This window comes from Setaria italica, chromosome II (genome assembly GCF_000263155.2).
Source record: "Setaria italica strain Yugu1 chromosome II, Setaria_italica_v2.0, whole genome shotgun sequence".
NCBI classification, from domain to species: Eukaryota; Viridiplantae; Streptophyta; class Magnoliopsida; order Poales; family Poaceae; genus Setaria; species Setaria italica.
The window spans coordinates 25,548,726-25,569,049 of record NC_028451.1 but is presented as its reverse complement, the minus strand read 5'-3'; the positions used below and the strand labels follow the sequence as shown (position 1 = coordinate 25,569,049).

The 20,324-nt window shown below is 46.8% G+C and overlaps 2 protein-coding genes and 1 pseudogene across 2 annotated transcripts; 1 reads left to right on the top strand and 2 right to left on the bottom strand.

Annotated features, from left to right (window-relative positions):
• The first annotated feature begins 1,870 nt into the window (after positions 1-1,870).
• LOC105913771 (vegetative cell wall protein gp1-like) lies at positions 1,871-3,864 on the top strand. The gene is made up of 2 exons (XM_012843645.1): positions 1,871-2,064; positions 3,444-3,864. Exons 1-2 carry the CDS (start codon positions 1,871-1,873, stop codon positions 3,862-3,864), a joined length of 615 nt encoding a protein of 204 aa, XP_012699099.1.
• An 11,548-nt stretch (positions 3,865-15,412) lies between these two features.
• LOC111256209 lies at positions 15,413-18,554 on the bottom strand (annotated as a pseudogene).
• Positions 15,463-19,480, bottom strand: LOC101768747. The gene has a single exon (XM_022823785.1). It carries the CDS (start codon positions 19,119-19,121, stop codon positions 18,561-18,563), a length of 561 nt encoding a protein of 186 aa, XP_022679520.1. The 5' UTR covers positions 19,122-19,480; the 3' UTR covers positions 15,463-18,560.
• Positions 19,481-20,324: the final 844 nt, after the last annotated feature.

The following is a 20,324-nucleotide window of genomic DNA, read 5'->3' as shown; positions in this document are numbered from 1 at the left end:
TTGATCCTACACAAAGGATCCAAATTTTATTGCTATCAGACTCCCCGTCCGTCATAGCTCACGACACAACTGTCGGACACTTCCAAAATCCAACACACCCCATAAAAACCAACCAACTCCAAATGCTAGTTATGTGACCAAGCCGTAACTCGTCCAATGCCATGGACACGGCTACCCGGATAGGCTTTAACTCTACAGAGGTTGTACACTTTTCCCACAAGTAGGGTACCACAGCACAATCACCTTAGTGCCGGTGCGGATCCTAGCAAAGCCATTACCCACCTTAGCCAAGACTGACTAGTCAACACGGAAGCACCCAAGGGGTTAACGACCTATCCACGAGGCCGCAACCGGGACCTAAGTCACAAAGATCTTACTCCTTTTCCATGGGCTCCCGTTGCTCACTAGCTCACCCGAAGCCTAGGCGTTTAGCTAGTGGGGTTTATGCTAAGCGTTGCCCATACAACGGTCGAGTGGTTGCATGATGGTTGAATTAGGCAAGATGACACATTAACTCGGTCCTTAACCATGACAAGATGGATAACTCCCAATCCTAGCTCAACCACTAAGGTATGAGCCCAACATTCTGGCATTTCACACAAGAAACACCCATCCATCTCATCTACACCTTTCTTGCCTTTACACCCCGAAAACCCATTTTCTCATTTTGAAAACACTCACACATTTATTCTCTAAATAAACTAGTGTAGTCATGATTGAAGTTGAGTAACGAGTTCCTAAGCATTCTAGCAGTGGTTATCATCTAAACAGAGCAAATCATATTTAGAGATAAATATAGGACAACAAGGAATAATCATAACAATCAAGGGGTGGCTATCCAACCATGTCTTGCAATAAAATAATATACATTTTATAAAACAGGCCAATAGGTTGTGTTTGAAAAACTAGGTATTAAATATGCATCAAAGGGTGAGATTGGACTTGCCATTCTCAAAGCCCTCCAGGAGCTCCTGCTCGCGGTACTAGTCCTCGGGCTCGGGCTCGCAGTCGAACTCCTCCTCGTACTCCTCCTCAGGTAATCTGCGATCTACGGCACACACAAACAAGCACACAATAAATAAAAAGGAAATAAGATTTTACCCGTTGAGCTCCGAACAGAGAATGCGAACGGAAAATAGGTGGGAGGGGTATTTTCATGAAGTTTGGATATGCCTCGGCGGAAATATATGGGAGGAGGCCGTAGTCGAATTTGGGATCAATTGGAGGAAGTTTGGCGCATGAAATGACGAGTTAAAGGGGTGTTACGGGTTTAAAACAAGGTTTAGGACTAAACTGCGGGAACCAGGGACCTATTTGTAATTATTTCTGGAAGGTGGAAGGGCATATCCGTGAAACTTTTCTGAGAGAGGTGGGAGGGCTGGTTTGCAAATAGAAGAAACTAGGGGGTTAGATCGAAATGGGAGGGAATTTTTCCCTTCTTCTTCCTTGGACCGGTTACAGGAAGTGGAGGAGGGGGATGGCCGGCGGTGGGCCGGCCGGCCTAGCTCGCCGGCGGCGAGGCCGAGCGACGGGGGAGGGGGAGGAGAGTGTGGGGGACCCATTTTGGCCCTCACCTTGGCTGGCTAGTGATGGGGAAGGGGGCGCCGGTGGTGGATCAGGAGGCGGCGGCGGCGGCTCGGCAGCGGCGCGTGGGGTGGTGGGGAGAGGGGCGGCGAGCAGGGAGGGTGGTGCCGGTGGTGTGGGGAGGCGGCAAGGGCTCGGCCCCCCTCTTATAGGTGACGGAAGGGCGGGCGGAGGTCGGAGGTAATGATGGTGGCCGGACTTCCGGCCGGTGGCGTGCCGGAGTGGAGTTGCTCGTGGAAGGCGTGGTGGCTCGATCGATGAGGAGCACAGGGAGTCCACTGAGGCGATGGCCAGCGTGACGTGCGGTGGGACGGCAGAGACCGGCGACCAGCGGCCGGCAACACGACGCGTCGGCCAAACGCTAGGTGCCAAGGCGCGGGCGGACGCGGCGCGGGCGGGCACGGGCGAGGCGCTGGGCGAGTGCGCGCGAGCGAGTGCGGGCGAGGCGCTGGGCGAGTGCGGCATGGCGCTGGCAGACACGCGAGCGCGGGCGCGGCCCGGCACGGCGCGGCCAGGCGTGATGTGGCCCGGCACAGCGCGGCCCGGCACGGCGTGTTGCCTGGCGCGTGTGCGGGGGAGCGGTGCCAAGGGCTTAGCGCCAGGCACCAGGCGCCAGAGAGTTGCGCCAGGGAGAAAAAGGGAGGCGGGGAAAAGAAAAGAGAGAGAGGAAGGAGGAAGAGGGAGGAAGGAGAAGAAGGAGAAAGGAAAAGAGGAAAAAGAAAAGGGGAAAAGGAAGGGAAAAAGAGAAGGAAAAAGGGAGGGGCAGATCGGAGAAAGTTGCGGGATCGAACAGCGCGTGTGACGGATTTGACGGGCACGCGGCGAAATTTGCGGGGGACGGAAAAAGAGGGTTGACGACGTTGGGTGCCGGGACGGCGGGGCCAGCGGAATGGAAAGGATTTCTTAGGAGCTGGACGGTCGGAAAAATTTTGAAATGAATTTTTAGCGAGCGATTTGAGTTGGTAAATTTTACGGGCGTTACACCTTTTGGGGTGGTTTTCAAAAGTTCAAGTGCATTTGAAATTTAACAAAAGACCAAAGTGAGTTAAAATGTGATTTGTTTACTTCATGACTTTGATCACCCTTGATTTACGTGGCTTAAGACTAGGGATGTTACAATATTAAAATGTGCTTCCACCTTATTACAGTAGCAGTAGAAAGAACAAAATGTAACTGCACGGCTCCCATTAGGTTTCTGCACATGAGGGCAACAAGAGTGATCGTCTACATGTGATAGCATAGTCCTGGTGACTCTATTTTATCAGAATGCAGTTACTGTACGAGTACCACAGGTTATAGAGGAACTAATTGAACTAAATATCCCGACACAAACTATGGTCTTACTCCGGCGAAACCAACTCAAACCTTGCCAGAAAACAAGGCCACCTTCTAGTAGACAATTCTTGATTATTATTCCAGCCCCTGGAGCATGAATCACAACATGCCAAATCTTAATAAATTTGGCCAGATATTCAATCTATCGAGATTGATATTTCCATCATAACCCTGGTTAACCATTGGCTGAATTTTTTGAGACCAATTCAAGAATAGAGAATAATGAGGATCTGATTCCAACTAAACACGGTGAGCATATGTGCTTGGCGGACGACGGGGTCAATGCAGACCCATACCAACCAGCAAGCTAATCCGAAAAGCTTAACATGTAATGTAGATATTTTGGATGCTTCCCTATATATAAGCAACCACCACTAAGCAGCCTGCAGATGAGCCAAAGTTCTGTACCTGCTAGCGAGTAAGAGATCAGCGTAAGGCAAGCAACCAACTCAGTTTAGCACACTCATCAGCATGTCCGGATGCCCATCTTTTATCGTGTTCTGCGATTTTGGGTTCTGCTGCAGCTGTGGCAGTGACCCTGAATGTCAGCCATCGCCACCACCACTGCCACCGCCGCCCTACACGGAGGTGCCTGCTCATCCACATTTACCATATAATCAGCTGCCACCGCCTCTTCCGGCACCACACATGCAAGCACCACTGCCGCAGACTGCACCACTGCCGCAGACAATTCCTCGTCAGTGTGTGCCATCTGCTGATGAGGTGTATAATTCGCCACTGCCAGAACCTCCTAAATTACCATCCAAGAGGTATGAAACCCCAGCACTGAGCATGGTGCCAACACAGGCTCCTTCTCCGGCGGCTGATGTGGATCCCCCTGCACTTCATCAACATCCTCTGGAGCCTTCGAGGGATCTGAAACCCAGCATGGAATATTACTCCCAAGAACGTCATCAGGAATACTTTCTTATGGAAGGAAGCTAGGCATACTTTATTTAGTACGATCCTAATCCCTCGCTATTGGCCTATCCACACTCATGTCATATCATTGTATTTGTCCATCTTGGACATCTTCACTTTCCCTTCACCAATAAAATTTGAGGTGTTGTACTTTACTTTTGTTCATGTTTTGCTCCAACCAAAAAAAGTGAGTTCTTTACATGTAGTTAATAATGTGATCTTAGTTTGGCCTGCAGTGTTGCAAAGAGAGTTCAATTCATAGTGCAGATGCATTCAACTAGTTTATAATTAAGAGCATATCTAAGAGTTCCAAAATCTGGTTCCGAAACTGTCACACCCTAAAATTTTTGGATTTCAGGATGTGATTAAAAAGAATATTAAACAAAGATTTTTCATAATTTAAAAAAAATTCCAACATTAATTTTCTTGACAGGAAATTTAGTATAGGAAAACAATTGGTTGTTTTTCTAAATTAAGTAAGGTTGTCATGTGTGTTGCATTCATGCCAATGCATGTTGGTATTTCTTTGAGTGCAAAAAGGTTTTAAAATGCGTTGAGTCGACGAAGCTTTTTCTGAAATTTATTCTCATTTTCCTAGAGTTAAATCTATTTATTAGAAGGCTCTAGAATTTTTTTTTGTACGAGCTCCAAATAGTTTATTTGGACTCATCGTGTCCCAATCTATCTCTAGGAAATTTTCCTGGAATTTTTTAGATTTTAGAGTATTTTTCGTGGTTCAAATGATTTATCTAGACTTTTCTGGATTTATCATTACACAGGAAATTATTTCTAAAATTAATTAAACAAAAAAAATATCTTTATGGATTGGGCCGGACACCATCCCCCATCTTACCCAAACCCCACTCAACCCTCACCCCTCTCCCTGCTGGTGGGCCCTACACTTTACCTTTCGGACCGAGCCTGTGAGGCTAGGTTCAGGCCCAACTTGACCCAGCTGCTTTTGCAGCTTGCCAAGCGGACTGCGCCATCGCCGTTGTTTCCTTGGCGTGGCGTGCACGCCATGCAAAGGCATGGGAGGCGCGCCCCTATAAATAGCGAGCCTGAGGCTCCGTGTCGTCCCAATTGCTCGCCCGTGTCGGTGTTTAGACCCAGCAACCTACCGAGGGGGTACCCAAGATAGTGTTTAGTACGTAGGGTTTGCCGAGATCAGGAACTCGAAGGTGAACTCGAACACACGATTTAGACAAGTTCGGGCCGCTAGATTGCGTAATACACTACGTCCTATGTGTTGGTTGTATTGTATTGGATTGAACTTGTTTGGAGGAACCCTGCCTCTCCTTATATTGCTAGGGCAGGGTTACAGGCTCGTTGTTTACAAGAATACTAGTCGGATTCGACTAGTGAGTCCTACTCTAACTGCTATGAGTAGTTTCCTAATCCTCGACTAGTTCTTGTCCTCCACGTAGACCGCACCATCCTACACCGTAGTCTCCATGTCTGAGACATCTCGGTGTACAGCCCTGTAACTAGGACTGTCCAAACCTTCTAGTGGGCCCATAGATATTTGGACGACAAGCCCCTGAGTACTTTTTAGTCAAATGCAACAATCCTGAGTACCTTTGTAGGCTTCTCCGACTAGTTTTTGGTGCTCTTCGAGTACTCCATCAGGTTGAGTCTTCAAATGTACTCGAGTACTGCCATGCGGCTAGAATGTGCTCAAACCTTATTTAACTTAGTCTTGAATCTTTAATCTTGAATTTTATATGAAAGTGCGACGAAAGTTGCACTCCATATGGAGTAGCCCCCGAGCCTTAGATTGAATCGAAGAATCAGGCTGAGGGTCAATCTATAATTTTGCGTCTCTTTCCCCTTAAAATTCAAAGAAAAAACTTTTTAGCCGATGGGCACATGGCATGCAGCCCACGAGTCGTTGCACGACTAGTTTGGATATAAGGGTCAACCACTGGTCAATATGACCATTCACCAACAGTAACCTTTATCTCTTTTCAAAAAAATTAGAAACTGCCAGCCAAGTGGGCGTTTTTAAAATGGAATATTCCTGTTAATCTCACCTCTATTGTAATTGCACTGCGGTTATAAATAATGGAGGAAATCATCCCTTCCGTTTCACCCGATCCATTTGCTCTTTCATGTTCCACATATATAGCCCTAGCACCGCTGCTTGCCCGATCATCGAGCTCGAGTGCCACCGTCCCCCACCACTTAGCCCCTGAGCGCATGCGCAAGAAGACCCTCGTGGTAGCACGAATAGGGAAGAAGGCAATGTCCAGCAAGGCGGCAGAGAGCAAGAAGAGAAAGGCAGAGAAAAAGAAGGAAATCCAGCTACCGGTGCCCAAGTATAGCAAGACTGACCAGATGACCCCGCTGTTGCCCGCATGTGCTTGGAAGAAATCCGTGCTGAAGGAGGAAGACATCAAGGCGCTGGTGGCAGCCAGTCTTCTCCAAGGCCAAGACTTCATCAACTGGAGGGCTGCCTACAGCAACCCCTGGCCAATGGAGAACTACACCCACAAAACGATAATCTTCACCCACTTTATCGAACGTGGATTGGCATTACCAGCTTTGGATTTTTTCCACGGGCTTTTGGAGTACTACAAGTTGGAGCTTGTTCACCTTAACCCCAACTCGATTTTGCACATTGCAATTTTTGTGCATCTTTGCGAAGCTTTTCTGAGGATTCAACCGCACTTCCAGCTGTTTTGGAAAATCTTCAGAGTCAAGCCCCCGCCCAAAATGGAACACATAGAAGTAGTCGGTGGGGCTGAGATCCAAATGTGGGAGAAGGCAAAAGGCCTATATTTGGAGTATGAGTTGATTGACTCCCATTCTAGTTGGAAGGAGAGGTGGTGTTATATTGGTAACCATGAGCCCAGACTACCCAGGGTGACAGGCCACCACCTGATTTGGAACAATCGGTGGTTGGACGAGCCTACCCATGGAGATAGTCTGCAGCTACCTGACCTCCCAGAGAAGATAGCCATACTCAAGCAACAAGGGCTGACATGAGTAGGAGTAGCCTTTAGCTTCATAAAGAGGCGGATCCAACCCCTACAACTGTGGTACACGTGGGGGTACAACTACTCCAACCTCAACGATCCATCCCGGATGTCATCAGAAGACTTGTCCGTGGATGATGTCATGGCGTGATTGAGGCGCCTATTCAAGCACGTGAATGAAATCTCAACAATCGGAGAATAGTGGCTAAACTGTTCACTTGAGGAGAGTGGGAAGTGACTAGTCCGATAGGAGAAGAGCGGAAGTGCGATCTTTCGATGCAATCTACGTCGACTAAAATCCATGTCTCATGGCACGAGGGCTATAGGCTTGTGGAGACAGGATACAGAGTTTGCAAAAGAATAGTTTAGAGAAGGAAAGCCAGTACAGTATGCCTTGGTTTAAGAGAGGAGGCATATGTATAGCTAGGGATAGGGGATTCCGATCACTTGGTAAAAAAGGGTGGATAGCTGACATAGGGATGTAAGAGAGTTGTAGGATGCTAGAGAAAGCATTGAATAAGCGAACAAGCACGAGGCAGACCTTTCTTTAGAGTTAGCAATGGTAGTTCGATAGCAAAGCACCAGCAAGCGGATAAGGCTAGGCATGTCAGTAATAGGTAGGAAAATAAAGGAATAATAAGAAAGCCATGATGCACGCGACTTGGTTGAAGAAAGATTTGGAAGATCTTCACTTCAATTCTTTTCTCTATGTTCAGAATTCGATGAGCTGAGGACAATGAAGCAATGGAAAGAACGATGACCTAGGAGGGAGTAGTAGTAGTATGAAGCCGGAAGGTGGTTTGATTCTGAAGTTGAGTGAGGAGGTGGACCATGTGACAGTAAGCAAAACATATATTTTGACTGCTCATAAGGTGATGAGACAGGCAAAGGACAAAAGCAGGGTGCCCCGCATTCTCAGCTGTTGATTCTCAAGCTAATTCTACTTGGTTGGTAGAAAATCTACTTATCCAGGAATAGGTGATGGAACATACGAAGGACACACGTGCTACGAAGAAATATGAGATTCTCAAATCAGGGAAGGCTACGGATACACATGGGGCTAGGCTAACAAGTATCTTTGTTTGACCCTAGATTGTTTCATGCAGGAGTCAAGCTCTACAGATCGGCCTAAGACGGAGCATCGAAAGCGAATCGAAGTAATCTGGTTGGGATTTCACACTATGGCTTGGAGTTGGGTTGGGGTTGCTCGAGTCACCTTACTCCAGGAGGGGTGCCGCGAAGAGTACCGTTTAAAGCCCGTTTCATGTATCTTTTTGGATGGTGCTCACGTGGACAAAGCCAAAATGCTTTACAAAGGTGTGAATGTCAGTGTCATTTCTAACCCTCCTATTGATCTTGACATTCAATATACGTGTGTATATATGGACCCTATACAAGAGTTAGTGCTGACGGCTCTGGGCCGTGTGTTATTGGAGACTATTTGACCTAGTATGTTTGATAAGTCAAGGGTCGAATCGTTTTTCAGGCATTTTCATACACACTCCAATGTGAGCGAACTCTTAATCATTCGATACGAGAAAAGCCTTACTGGTGTGGCACCTTCATCGCTCTTGGGCTTTTTCAAGGATCAACTAACCAATGTAGATGGGATCAATAACTATAACTATATGTGGGGTTAGCTCAAAAGCTTTCTACTAATGCCCTACATGAATTGCTGGAACTCGCCCGAGAATAGGCTCCCCCCTTTTAAGGGGAACAATTTTTCGGTGAACGGAGACCCTTTGCCTTTTGGCTTGTATTTGCTAGATAGTTTTGACCCTGTTCCATATCTTTTCTAGTTCTTTCTTTTTGAACATCTTTCTTTGCAAGAAGCTAAAGCCAATAACGGAGGATTTGTCGGAAGAATTCAACTACCATGTGGACTTCTTCTATCTATATACGTTTGTTGTTATTTCCAGGCATGTGTTGAGACTTTGAGGCATAGCCTTGGTGTTTTTAGCGAAGCCGAAAGGTTGTTCCATCGAGAAAAAAGAATATCTCGTCATACCAACTATATGCTTTGTTCATGTCTGCCATTTCGTTTATCATAGAGGCACGCAGCAAAAACGTGTCCAAGAAAGAGGTAAGGCTTTCCATAAGTCTGAAAGAAACCTTCTTACTAGCAGATTGTCTTTTCTTCACCTAGTCTATCTAAGACCGGATTCGTCAGTGCAAGAGTGCTCGATCGGTGGCCTCCTACGCACTGCCGGCTTTGGGCATACTAGCTCGCTGCGGAAGAGAATGAAGATAAATAGGCTGAATGTAACATAGGGCATAACACATAGAAAAGCCCTTTTTATCCACGCTATGATTGTTTTCCTATTGCTTTGTCTTTCTGGTATCTTGAAATAGCTATTATTGTCTTCCTGGTCAACTTTCGACAAGTGAATCTTGGTTGCGGGGCCAGGGAGGGGACCTACTATCTACTTAACTGCTAGGCAAAGAGGGAGGATGGACCAGTCTCACTCTTTTCGCTTGGAAGCCCATTTTTCGGTAATATCCCTACTGGAAAAAGAAACAGTACTGGTTTAAGAAAACTAGAGGAGCTGGAAATAGGATTTCTAATTTGGGAATTGATGGTTCTGAGGCAAAGGAAACTTTAGGTTAATAAATCAAAGCCAAGCAGGTACAAACATTTCCCATAGTGGTTATGGTTGCTAATGGTCAGAACATAATCAGTAAAGCTGTGTATCGGAGGGGGTACCTAGAAGGTGCAAGGAGTGGAATTTGAAGCAACACTGAGGCTGTTGCCACTGGTTGCCTATGACATGGTGCTAGGAATGGATTGGTTGAATACTCCACTGGGGAAAGGGATCTTTAATGAAGGGGTACTTACACTGTTAAAAACATACTCCATACCTAGTTTACATATTATTGCCTAGTGAGAATGATGGAATTCCCAGAAAGCGAACCCTTGTTAAGTAAAGCTGAGTCCTTTGCTACCGGGCATTCACTGCTGGTCACTCCTAAATCTACCTGGTATGGACTGCTAAATCGATTCCTCTTGGATTTAATATCACTAGATTAGAAAGAAAAGCTTTCCTCCGCAATCAAGACAAAGAAAGCACTTTTCCTAAGCTAAGAATGTGGTTCCTAAGAATGAAATAGCCTTTATTCCTATCTATGACCAAAACTATGAAGAGTAAAAAGATTAGGATAAGCAGACATAATAAATAGAGTACCAGATATGTTAGATTCGAATCTGTCTATAGTGTGATGTGGCACTCTTCTCCAATCGAGTACCTTAGTAAGGTAGGCAAAGTCCTTTTCCCCACCATCTTGTCTTCAAGTAGCCTTTACCTCCTTCTCTGTGAATGGCGCACACTGGAAGGTATTCATTCTGTCAGTGACCTTTGACGGGACGTGATCTAGCACCGCTGACATATTAGCAATGCCCTCCGACGTATACAAGTTCTGAAAGAAATCCCGTGTCATAGCTTGCATCTTCTCAAAATCCTCACTGACAGACCCGTCCCCGTAGGGGACTATAAAAAGGGCTATAGGGCCACTAATACAAAAGCGATCAACATGCACATTAGAGAAGTGCCTCTACTTATTTATTTTATTTTATTTTCTAAAGGAATGGCTCCTTTCATCAATTCGCTCGAGCCAGGTGCCACTTCAGATTTATTCCTTTATTCTGGAGCTTCTAATTTTTATCTTGTGATGGTTGACTTCTTGGCGGATGACTACTTGGCGGATGGCCGCCAACCCACCAAGTAGTGTAAATACCCGTGGCCGCAGCCCCCAAGTACTAATTTTTATAGCTGTCGATGTGTTGACTTGTCTTCTCATGCAGGTAGACATACACTTGTTCTGCTCCACACCTCCTCCCCCCGGATCGGATGGTTCTAACGCCGCTCCGCGCATGCACGCGAGTGCTAGTGTGTAGGGGGTAGTCGAGGAGGAAGAATCGGAGGGGTTCTCTTCCTTCAGTAGCTCTGACTCATAAGCTGCTGAAGATTTTGTGATCAAGGCCCGACCATCAAACAAGGCTTGGTCTTCCTCCGGGTCATCCAAGCGAGCGGCGGATGATCTGGAAACTGGATTGGCGCCACCACCGCAGAAGAGGCGCACCATCACTGTGAAGCGTGTGGCGAAGAAGCCTCTCACCGCCAAGAATGTTCCTCCTCCGGTAATCACCTTTGAAGGACAAGATCTTGAGGATCAATTGCCAGTAAGTGAATTCCTTACCGTCATGTCTTATCAATACGAAATTGGTGGATTGCAGGTAGTCAGGGAGGAAACAGAGGTGGAGAGGACGACTATAGAAGTCGTGCAGCAGCAGCTGCCAGTGATCGAGGAGGTCATCAAAATTGATGATGATGAAGAACCTCCCATTGCTAGGGTCAACCCTATCGGTACCCAAGAGGTGGAGACGGCGACCAAGGCGGGTGAGGATCAAGTTGCGATCCAACAAGCCGCGCCGAGGAAGCCGTCCCCCACTATCAAACCCATGCGCTTGGCGGGGGAGCTCTCTTTGAAGATAAAGAGATCCACAAAGTAAGTACTAGAATGAGTACTGATTGCAATTGGATATTGCCCTTTAATATATCTTCTAACACTTGTCTTTTTCAGGAAATCTGCCCGCGTGGAAATTGGAGGCTCAAGCGCGAAGTCTACAACCGATGGCAGTAGCCACTCGGCCCAAGACCTAGGCCCGGCGCCTACAAGTTCGCCGCCAAAGGAGCAGCCTGCGCCGAAAATAACTCCAGGTGTTGTATTCCTTGTTGCCGCACTTATGCACGATGTAATTTCATCACTTAATGATACTTTAGTGCCACCCCCGAGCTGCCAGTAGCCAAGCCCAACGCAGCGACTACTTTCAGTGTTGTGGCTACATTTGTAGCCCCTGAGCCAAAGGCAGAGACCGGGGCAGCGGAGGCGACTACTTCTGGCGCCGTGGCTACGTTTGTAGCCCCCGAGCTAGAGGTAGAAGCCGAAGCTGCTGGACTCCTTTGAGTGCTGGCCTCCATCCCACCTTCTAAAGCGGGTCCATCATCAAGCCGCGCCGTGGCCTCCTTCCTGCCTTCGGAAGCGGGTCCATCGAATAGCCACGCCTTGGTTCTGCTCAGAGCAACAACTACTGAAGATCACGAGGAACCATGGATAGCTCTCGGGGTGAACTTGGAGGACATCCAGCTTATCGCGGACCTGCTGCTCACCATAGAGAGGGAGGCCACGATGATGGAGATGCACCGCCATGTAGGCGAGTACACAATGGTAAGTTTCCTTCTGCGTTGTGCACAACTTGAAATTAGTAATCGTTCCTTTCACAAATACTTGCTCTGTTTCGCAGGATTTGATCAAGCTCTCCCGTCGGAAGTCAGAGATGCTCCAAGGCTATGGTGACATCATCATGCGAGCTCAAGCACTCGAGCGCGAGCTTGCCAAGGAGCGTGAGTACTCCTCCCGGCTACTAATGAAGTACGATGGCCAAGCTGCCGAGTACCACAATCTTGTCCAACAAGCCGCGGATGAGAAGAATCGCCTCCGGAAATGCAACAAGATGTTGAAGCATCAGTTGAAAGGTAACTTGTCTTTTGTCGGTGTTTTAACCCAACAACCTATCAAGGGAGTACCCGAGATAGTGTCTTGGTTGGTGGGTGTCACCGAAATCAAGGAGTTGATGGTGAGGCAGGAACATGATTTAGACAGGTTCGGACCACTAGATCGCGTAATACCCTACGTCCTGTGTATTGTATGCTTGTATTCGATTGAACTCATTTGGAGGGGGTCCCTGCCTGTCCTTATAGCAGGGTTACAGGGTAGTCTTTGGTATAAGAGTACTAGTCGGACACGACTACAGAGATACAGAGATAGAGAGCTTGTCTACCCATTGCGGGTGCCCTAGAGGGCCTGAACTTGTAAGCCTGCTGTCAACTTGGGCTTCTATATCCTAGCTAGAACTGACGCCTCGCTGGAGGGCCCATTATTAAAATTGGGCCTAACACCGCCAGCGCATGCGAGTCAGCCACGTACGTGTGGAGCCACCACTCCCCATTTTCGCCCGCCGGCGCCGGCGAGCTCTGCCACGCCGCGCTGCGGGCCTGCGGCCTTCTCCCAGATTCTCTCCTCCTTTCTCCCTCCCACCTCCTCTCCTCGCATTGATTCAGCCAAGCCACCCCATTCGAGCCCCATCCCTCCCTCGTCCCAGTGGCGGCCGCCGGCCGGTTCCGCCGCCACCACCACCCATGCTCCTCCGCGCGCCGCTCCCCTCCCTCGTCGCACTCCCAGTGGAGCGGAGTGGTGGTCGAGTCACTAAGCCCCCGTGAGAGAAGAGTTGGTTTTGCTCCACCTTCGAAGCCCAATTCGTTCGATTCAGGCCGCTGTGGACTTGTCCGGCGCTCTTCCTCCTCTTCTTCAGCACGCAAGACCAATGTACACAAGGTGAGGGTTCTTACAGTTCCTTGTCCAAAGAATGATAGAATTTTGTCCTGATAGCTTGTGTTTCTTATAGTAGACCTACTAAGTAGTTTTAAATTATTCCAATATGGCTGGCCTAGTAGGCTAGTAGTAATATTTTACCTTCATGTCTATCCTCTAATTTTGCATGCACCGCAGCAGGTTGAGAACATTTTTGACGAATTGATGGGCAAGGTGACGCCATGAGGACTTCCCCTGCACTGAAAGCATGGGGGCTAGGCTACTATGTGTACCTGTTAAGCGAAGTATCCATACCTACCATTATTCTGTTCAACCTTTGACTTAATTTATCGTTCCCATGATATGAATGATATGCACCTTTGCCAGATTTAGTTTCATATACAGTCTCTCAGCAAAGTATCACATCCTAACACGTCATGTCATCGCGGTTCACTGTATGCCACAACTTTCTGTGTCTTTTGTGTTGCGATTGCAGTCAAGATTGGTGCCCCATCCAACTAACTAGATGTGAAACCCTGTTGTAGCATGTTAGTCCTTGTTTGAAGCAGAAGACAGTACAGGAGAGCAATTAGTTGTATATTCCAATGATGTGTTTAAAACATGGTTGCATTTCAAGTTGGCATGATGCACTATGGCTTCTCATTTCATTCAGTGAGCGTGGAACAACAAATTCCTCTTCTAGTGCTAGTTTCTTATTACTCAATTAATTAGGTTGCCATGGTTACAGCTTCTAAATCAGGCATAGCAACAATGGAAATACTAACGTACTTCTTTGATGCTGGATATGGCAGTTTTATTAACATGTCCACACTATAGTTGTCCTTAATACTATCAACTATCAAGATGTTTATCTTACTAGGAGACACTTTGAAGATGACACATTTCTTGTTCCTGTACCCACCTTCTATAGATCCTAAGTTGCTTGTGACCAAGACTGCCAAAGTGGGTATGCTTTCTATGTCCTCTTCTGTGTCTTAACATTCCTGGAACTACTTCCTGTTCACTAGTTTCATATGGTTCCAAAGTCGTTCATGAAGGATATATTCTATAATGGTTTAGCCCATAATATTACTTTAATACTGCTCCATTCTGTAATCAGTGCTCGAGACCTCGAGTTATCATTTTTGTAAGTCTGCTTAGACAAATGGAAAAGAAAAGGCAAATTCTTGTTTGCTACTTGATTAATACATCTGTAGGTTTTAATGTTGTTAAGACGTTCTTAAATACTGAATTTTTTTGGTGCAGGAGGCTGTTCTTTTGTTGTTTATCAAACTGTAAATCTAAAAACATATGTGCCAACGCAGACCTCTGAAGCAAATCGAATTGATTATGGTAAGAATATTTTGTTCAGATTGATTCAAATATCCTGCTATTCTTTTGAGATATGCTAAGCTGTTCATGCATTTCCTGGGGGTATCATGCAATGCATGTTATAGTTATACAGATAAAGCCTATTAGGTGTTGTTAGGTATTATGGGAAGGATCCATATTTCATACAGTCTGACAGCTGTGCTGGGTCTTCTAATCTTCATTTTCTGTGTTAATTCAGTTGAAATGTTATATGAGCAAGAAGGAAATTGTTGGTTACCCTGTAAATTAGAGAAGCTTATAGTGGACAGATAGTATTAGGGGCTTGGTTGGAGGGAGGGCCATACCCAATAAACCTTGCACGTGACAGATAACCTGATAAATGATGAAAATAATCCTATAAAATGGAAATTCTAATGAGTAGAAGTAGAATTATCTAAGTTTCAGAATGTTTTATTAAAGAGAATAGCTTTGTTTATAACTATTTGAACTGTACCTTCTTTTCGTCTCCATATCTTATATGATTGCTTATCCCCCATAAATAATTTTATATGTATATTTGATATAGAAATTGATTTAAATAGAAATTCTTAAATATTCTTGTGTTAACCACATTAGATAAAAATGAACTAAATAATTTAGAATTTCAGTATCTTTCAGTATTTAAATATAAATACTTAGAAAAAATAGAAAGAAGGATTGATTTGCGGCAGTAGATGTCTTTTTTCATACAACTAGAAGCAATGCCCTTTTTGAATGGCACTTCCAAAAAGGACGTCCTCCAATGTCAAAAAATGGTATACATAAAAATTGTTGGAACAAAGATTAACTACTTTAGTACTCAATATATTCTCTACAAAGTATAATATCGCATGTCATATTTAAAAGGTATAGTTGCATCACTTAAATGGTCGTTACACTACTCAATCAAATATTAACACACAATACATTAACACAGCGCACCAAGCATTCATGCATGCATATACTGCTTATTACATGAACAAACAGGTCCAACTCAGGAGAGTAAACACAATGTTATGGTCAAGCTTACAGATATGCACAAAACCGGAGTAAACAACCATGGACACATGTACTCACTCACACAAACATGTATTCCATGTTGACTGCATGAAAGCAGAAATGATTGCTACTCCATGGCAGAAGTGTCCTCACACATTGGATCTGTATTATATTTAAGCTTCGGATTCTTTGGATTTTCTCTCACAGATTTTTCTACGCGACTCCTCTCACAGACACCATTGAGTTCAATCTCTTTCAGGCTTGGAAGCTTCTCAATTGCGAGAGTTTCTATTTTGCAGTTAACGGTAGACGTCCAAACAATCTTCTCAAGCTTAGGAGCTGCTTTCTGTTCAAAATGGATGTCAGAAATATGTGAGCTCTCAATGACAAGAACCTCAAGTTTACTGAATCCATTCCTGAATGTTAGGTTCTTGTCGGTATAGGACTCGCTCCCAAGCCTTAAGAAACGCAAGTTGAAAAGGTTGCCTAGGATCCGTATATCAATGTCTTCCAAGAAGGTATGGGATAGAGTTATCTTGGAAAGCTGTTCAAGCTCGCTGATCCATGTAGACAACCCACTTATCTTGCCACTGATGTTAAGTTTTGCAAGAGATCTGGGGGTCGGGAGTTTTGAGCTTTTCATCTCAGTAATCTCAGTTCCATCTTTGATACAGATTGAAAACGAGCATATGACTTCGTTTAGCTTGCCAATTACTTGAAGCAGACAGTCGAGGAAATCTTGCTTGCCATTGATAACAATACCTAGCTTCTTCAACTTCTGCAACCGGCCAACATTGTTCAGGGCATCCACATCAGCAGTCTCAGAAACTTCAACATGGGATAGTCTCTCTATGTTTTCCATGCTCCCAATTCCATGAGGATACGAAGGGTAGAAAATGATTCTTCACCAGATCCCATGGCACCCTTGCCTTGAGGACCAATGCGACCGGCAAGAAGGCACACTAGCTTTCGGAGAATAATGGCTTTTGCAGGGAAGGCATGTATCTTTGTCTGCCTGATGTCAAATGTCTCCAAGTCTTGGAGCTTGTTAATTTCCTTGGGCAGCTCATTAACATCTGTGTTCCTTAGACTTAGATACTTGAGCTGAAATATCTTGTTGCAGATGTTCTTGAGGTGCTGCTTTTTCAAGCCAGGGCACCCTTATAGGTCCAGCACTTTGACCAATCCAAGTTGAGCTGCAGGCAGCAGATTAAGAAGTGTTAGGATGTCCAGTTTGGAATCTTCTGACTCCACGGTGGTAGAGGAAGGGTTGAGGATTCTCCAGCAATTATTGGAACGTGTCGCTTTTCTCTTCATCCTGCTGAGTTGGATTCCGTTGCGAATGGAAAGGTGATGGGCCAGTTCAGGTACCAGATCAGAGTTGCTAGCAGCGGGATCATCATCGCCGGTGATCCTAGCAATGAAGGATAAGACAGGAACATGTACTGTGCAGCTCTTGGCTTTGCCTTGAGGGTTGATGTCACCAGGGAGAACAAGGCGCCGATCAATGAGCTCTTGGAAGCAATGATCAGCTTCATCAATTGCACTGATCCCACCTCTCTTGGTGATGAGGCGTTCGGCAGCCCATCGCCTAACTAGACTTGTCCTCCTGATTTTGCAATCCGGGGGGAAGATGCGTAGGTACAGCAAGCAGCTCTTGTAACTGCTGGGCAGGCCGTCATAGCTGAACCTTATGATATGCCTGGCATTACTCACCGTGGAAAAATCATCTAGGCTGGACAGTAATTTCTCCCATTCTCCCTTGCTTCTGTGAGGATCTGCATGCAGAGCATGGAACACCATCTTGGTGGAAAATGAGTCCGAGCGGCATTTCATCAGGACCTTGCTTACAGTGCCAGCCAAGTTCGGATCGCACAGCTCGGAAACTTTCTTGCGCAGAGCTTCAGTGTCAAGAGAGCAGACATACACTTTGTACGGAAGGGTTCCAGGGTAATGCGAGAAGAGCATTCTGGCGGTGATCCACCCGTCAGCCCTGTCTTCCTGGTGCTCCATTGATGGGGTCACGATAACAGCACTGCCATCTGAGAAGCCATCACTTGGAGCAGGCAAAGCTTGCCTTATGTGCTCCCATGCTGAATCGTCATGAGGATCGTTGAGGACAATCAAGAATTTTCTTCCTCGCAGGTGCTGCTGAATCTTGCTCTCCAGCTCTGCCTCGCTGAGGCTGAGCAGGTCAGCGCCTCCAGCGGGACTGTTGGGGAGCAAACCATCAAGTAGCCTATGAAGCCTCTCCTTGCGCTGTGTGTAGATGTTGGCGTCGATGCACACCCGGCTCTCGAACTTCTCTACCGCCAGAGGATGGCTGTAGGCTCTCCTCCCTAGTTCTTTGGCGGAGAAGTTGTCGCGCGGACTAAGGCCTCCTTCAACTGCTGGTCGTGAGAGCACAAAGAGGACTCTAAGCCCTTGCCCATGTGGATGATGATCGCCGAATACCCGCTTCATCCACCGCATCGTCTCCCTGGCATGGTCCAGTTTAAGCTTATGGTCGTCCTGCTGGCTGTTGGAGGGAGATAGCTGGCGGCCATGGGGCGTTCCCACAGATATGTTCTGCTTCAGCCACTTCATCCTGTTGAGGAACGGCCATGTCTTGCTCTCAATCCAGCGGTCCAACAGGCGGGTTTTCCCATGGATCATGTTGCCGATGGTATTGATCTTGTCATTGAGCAGCCACAGCCATGCGGTGCTCATCCACTTATTGCCTTCATCGTTTGGACGGCGGCCATCACCCATCCCCTTGAGCCACTCGTACAGCTCCACCATGTTGAAGAGTTCGTTGGCTAAGTGGTACAGCAAGTAGTTCACTTGTGCGTACCCGGAGTCATACAGAAAGTTGCCGGAACCGGGCTCAGGCTCCGACAACTGCTTCCCCATCAGGCACCATCTGAGAGCCGCCTCCACCGGCACGTCTGCATCAAGCAGCACAAAGGCCTCATCCAATGCGCGGCGCCTCGATGCCGCCTTCTTGCTGTCTGCCTCCTCGTCAGCGCCGTCCCTGCTGCCCGCCTCTTAACGTGGTGGCAGCTTGTCGGGGAACATGACCCCGTACCTCTGCCTCCACTCGCCCACTTCGACCGCCCGGGCCTTGAGCTCCCGGATCTGCTTGGCGATGCGGCGGCGGGCCAGCACCGTCCGCGGCGCCCGCCAAAGGGTGGCGAGGACACCCGTGGGCGCGGAGGCACCCCCAAAGTTCTGCACGTAGCGGTCGACGCAGCTCTGGGAGTCGTAAGCGAGCTCCTGGACCTGCCTCATCCACGCCCGGACCTGGTTGCTGGGGTGCTGCCGCCCGGACGCGTCCGACACGTCCAGGAGGAGGCCGCTCATGCTCTCCATCTCGCGCTTGATGAACTCCACGTCGCCGCTCACGCCGCTCAGCAGCTGCGCCTCGTCGAGGAGAGCCAACGTGAGGCGGCCCACCAGCGAGTCGACGGCGCTCTGGGCGCTGCCAGCGGCCATCTCCGTCACTAACTCGTTCCGGAGGTAAATGATCAACTGGTTGCTGTGTTCTCTAGTGCCTTGATTTTCTTTGGACGAGTTCCAGTTCGTGCTAGATTGTAGGTAGCTCAGCATCTCTGGGGCGAATGCTTGCTCATCATGCACGCTGCAAAGTAAGGAACGATGACCCTTCCAAACTTGTGCACGCTGCAAGGTAGGTGGGGGCGCCAGCTTATGGGTATCTTGTTGCGATGGAATAAAACACACAAATCCCAGCTTTTTCCAAAGACAAAAGATTTGTAGATACTATGCTTTTGCTTCCATTGAATAAAGTGCTACTTATGCTTTGGCAACCGAATGAGGCAAGTGTTCCCGTGAAAAAAAGAAAGAAGCTGCACTCTTTCTTTCCAGAGTAAGCAAGCACAGTCTTTGAACATGATTATTCTTATTCCAAGGAGGAAAGACTGATTATTCTGTTAGGAAGTTCCCTTGTAGCACGGTCTCTTGGAGCAAATGGTTGCTCTCAAGAAATTCAAATTCAAATGGAAAATTTATTTTGAGCAAATATGGTAGGTGCTCTACCTTTTCATTATAATAGAAAGCAAGAAGGTATGTTTACATCTAAAATGGAAATTTTAGCTGCATATATCTAGACCCAAACTTATGCTTTCTTCATCTAAAAGTTCATATGGAAACAGAGTATAAAATCCTACCGCTACTACAAAACACATTATCGCTATCGGCTGCTAGTGTTACCACCTATCCATGCCGGTTTCACAAGCGGCGATAGGGTAGGCTGCCGATGCCAATTGCGCACCTGCTGATAGGGATAACCATCTCTTATTTGTACCCTCATTGGTGCGAGCTGGTTCTGGAGAACATGTATCGCTGCCATGCCATCTAGAACATGTGTACATAATACAGCATTTCTACTGTTGATTCTAACCTGCAACCGGCAACTTGCAAAAGGAAAAAGAAAAAGGTTAAATCTCTGCTTTTGATATCGACTGCAATTGACTAATGCACATGGGTTACATGCATCAGGAGGGGAAATATTCATGCAAATTGCACACCGCTGTAGGGATAACCATCATTTGTACCGCTCTTGTTGCAAACCTGTATCCCTTCCTCGTATAACCTAGAGCTTGGGAAAATTGGTTCTATAGCACCGGAGAAGACCGTTTCTGGAAAATATCACCGAAAGATTTTCGTCGTGTAAGCCCTTGTTTAGTTCACCCCCAACTTCCAACTTTAGCACTATGCAAAAGAAGATTTCCTATCACATCAAACTTGCGGTACATGCATGAAGTACTAAATGTAGACGAAATTAAAAACTAA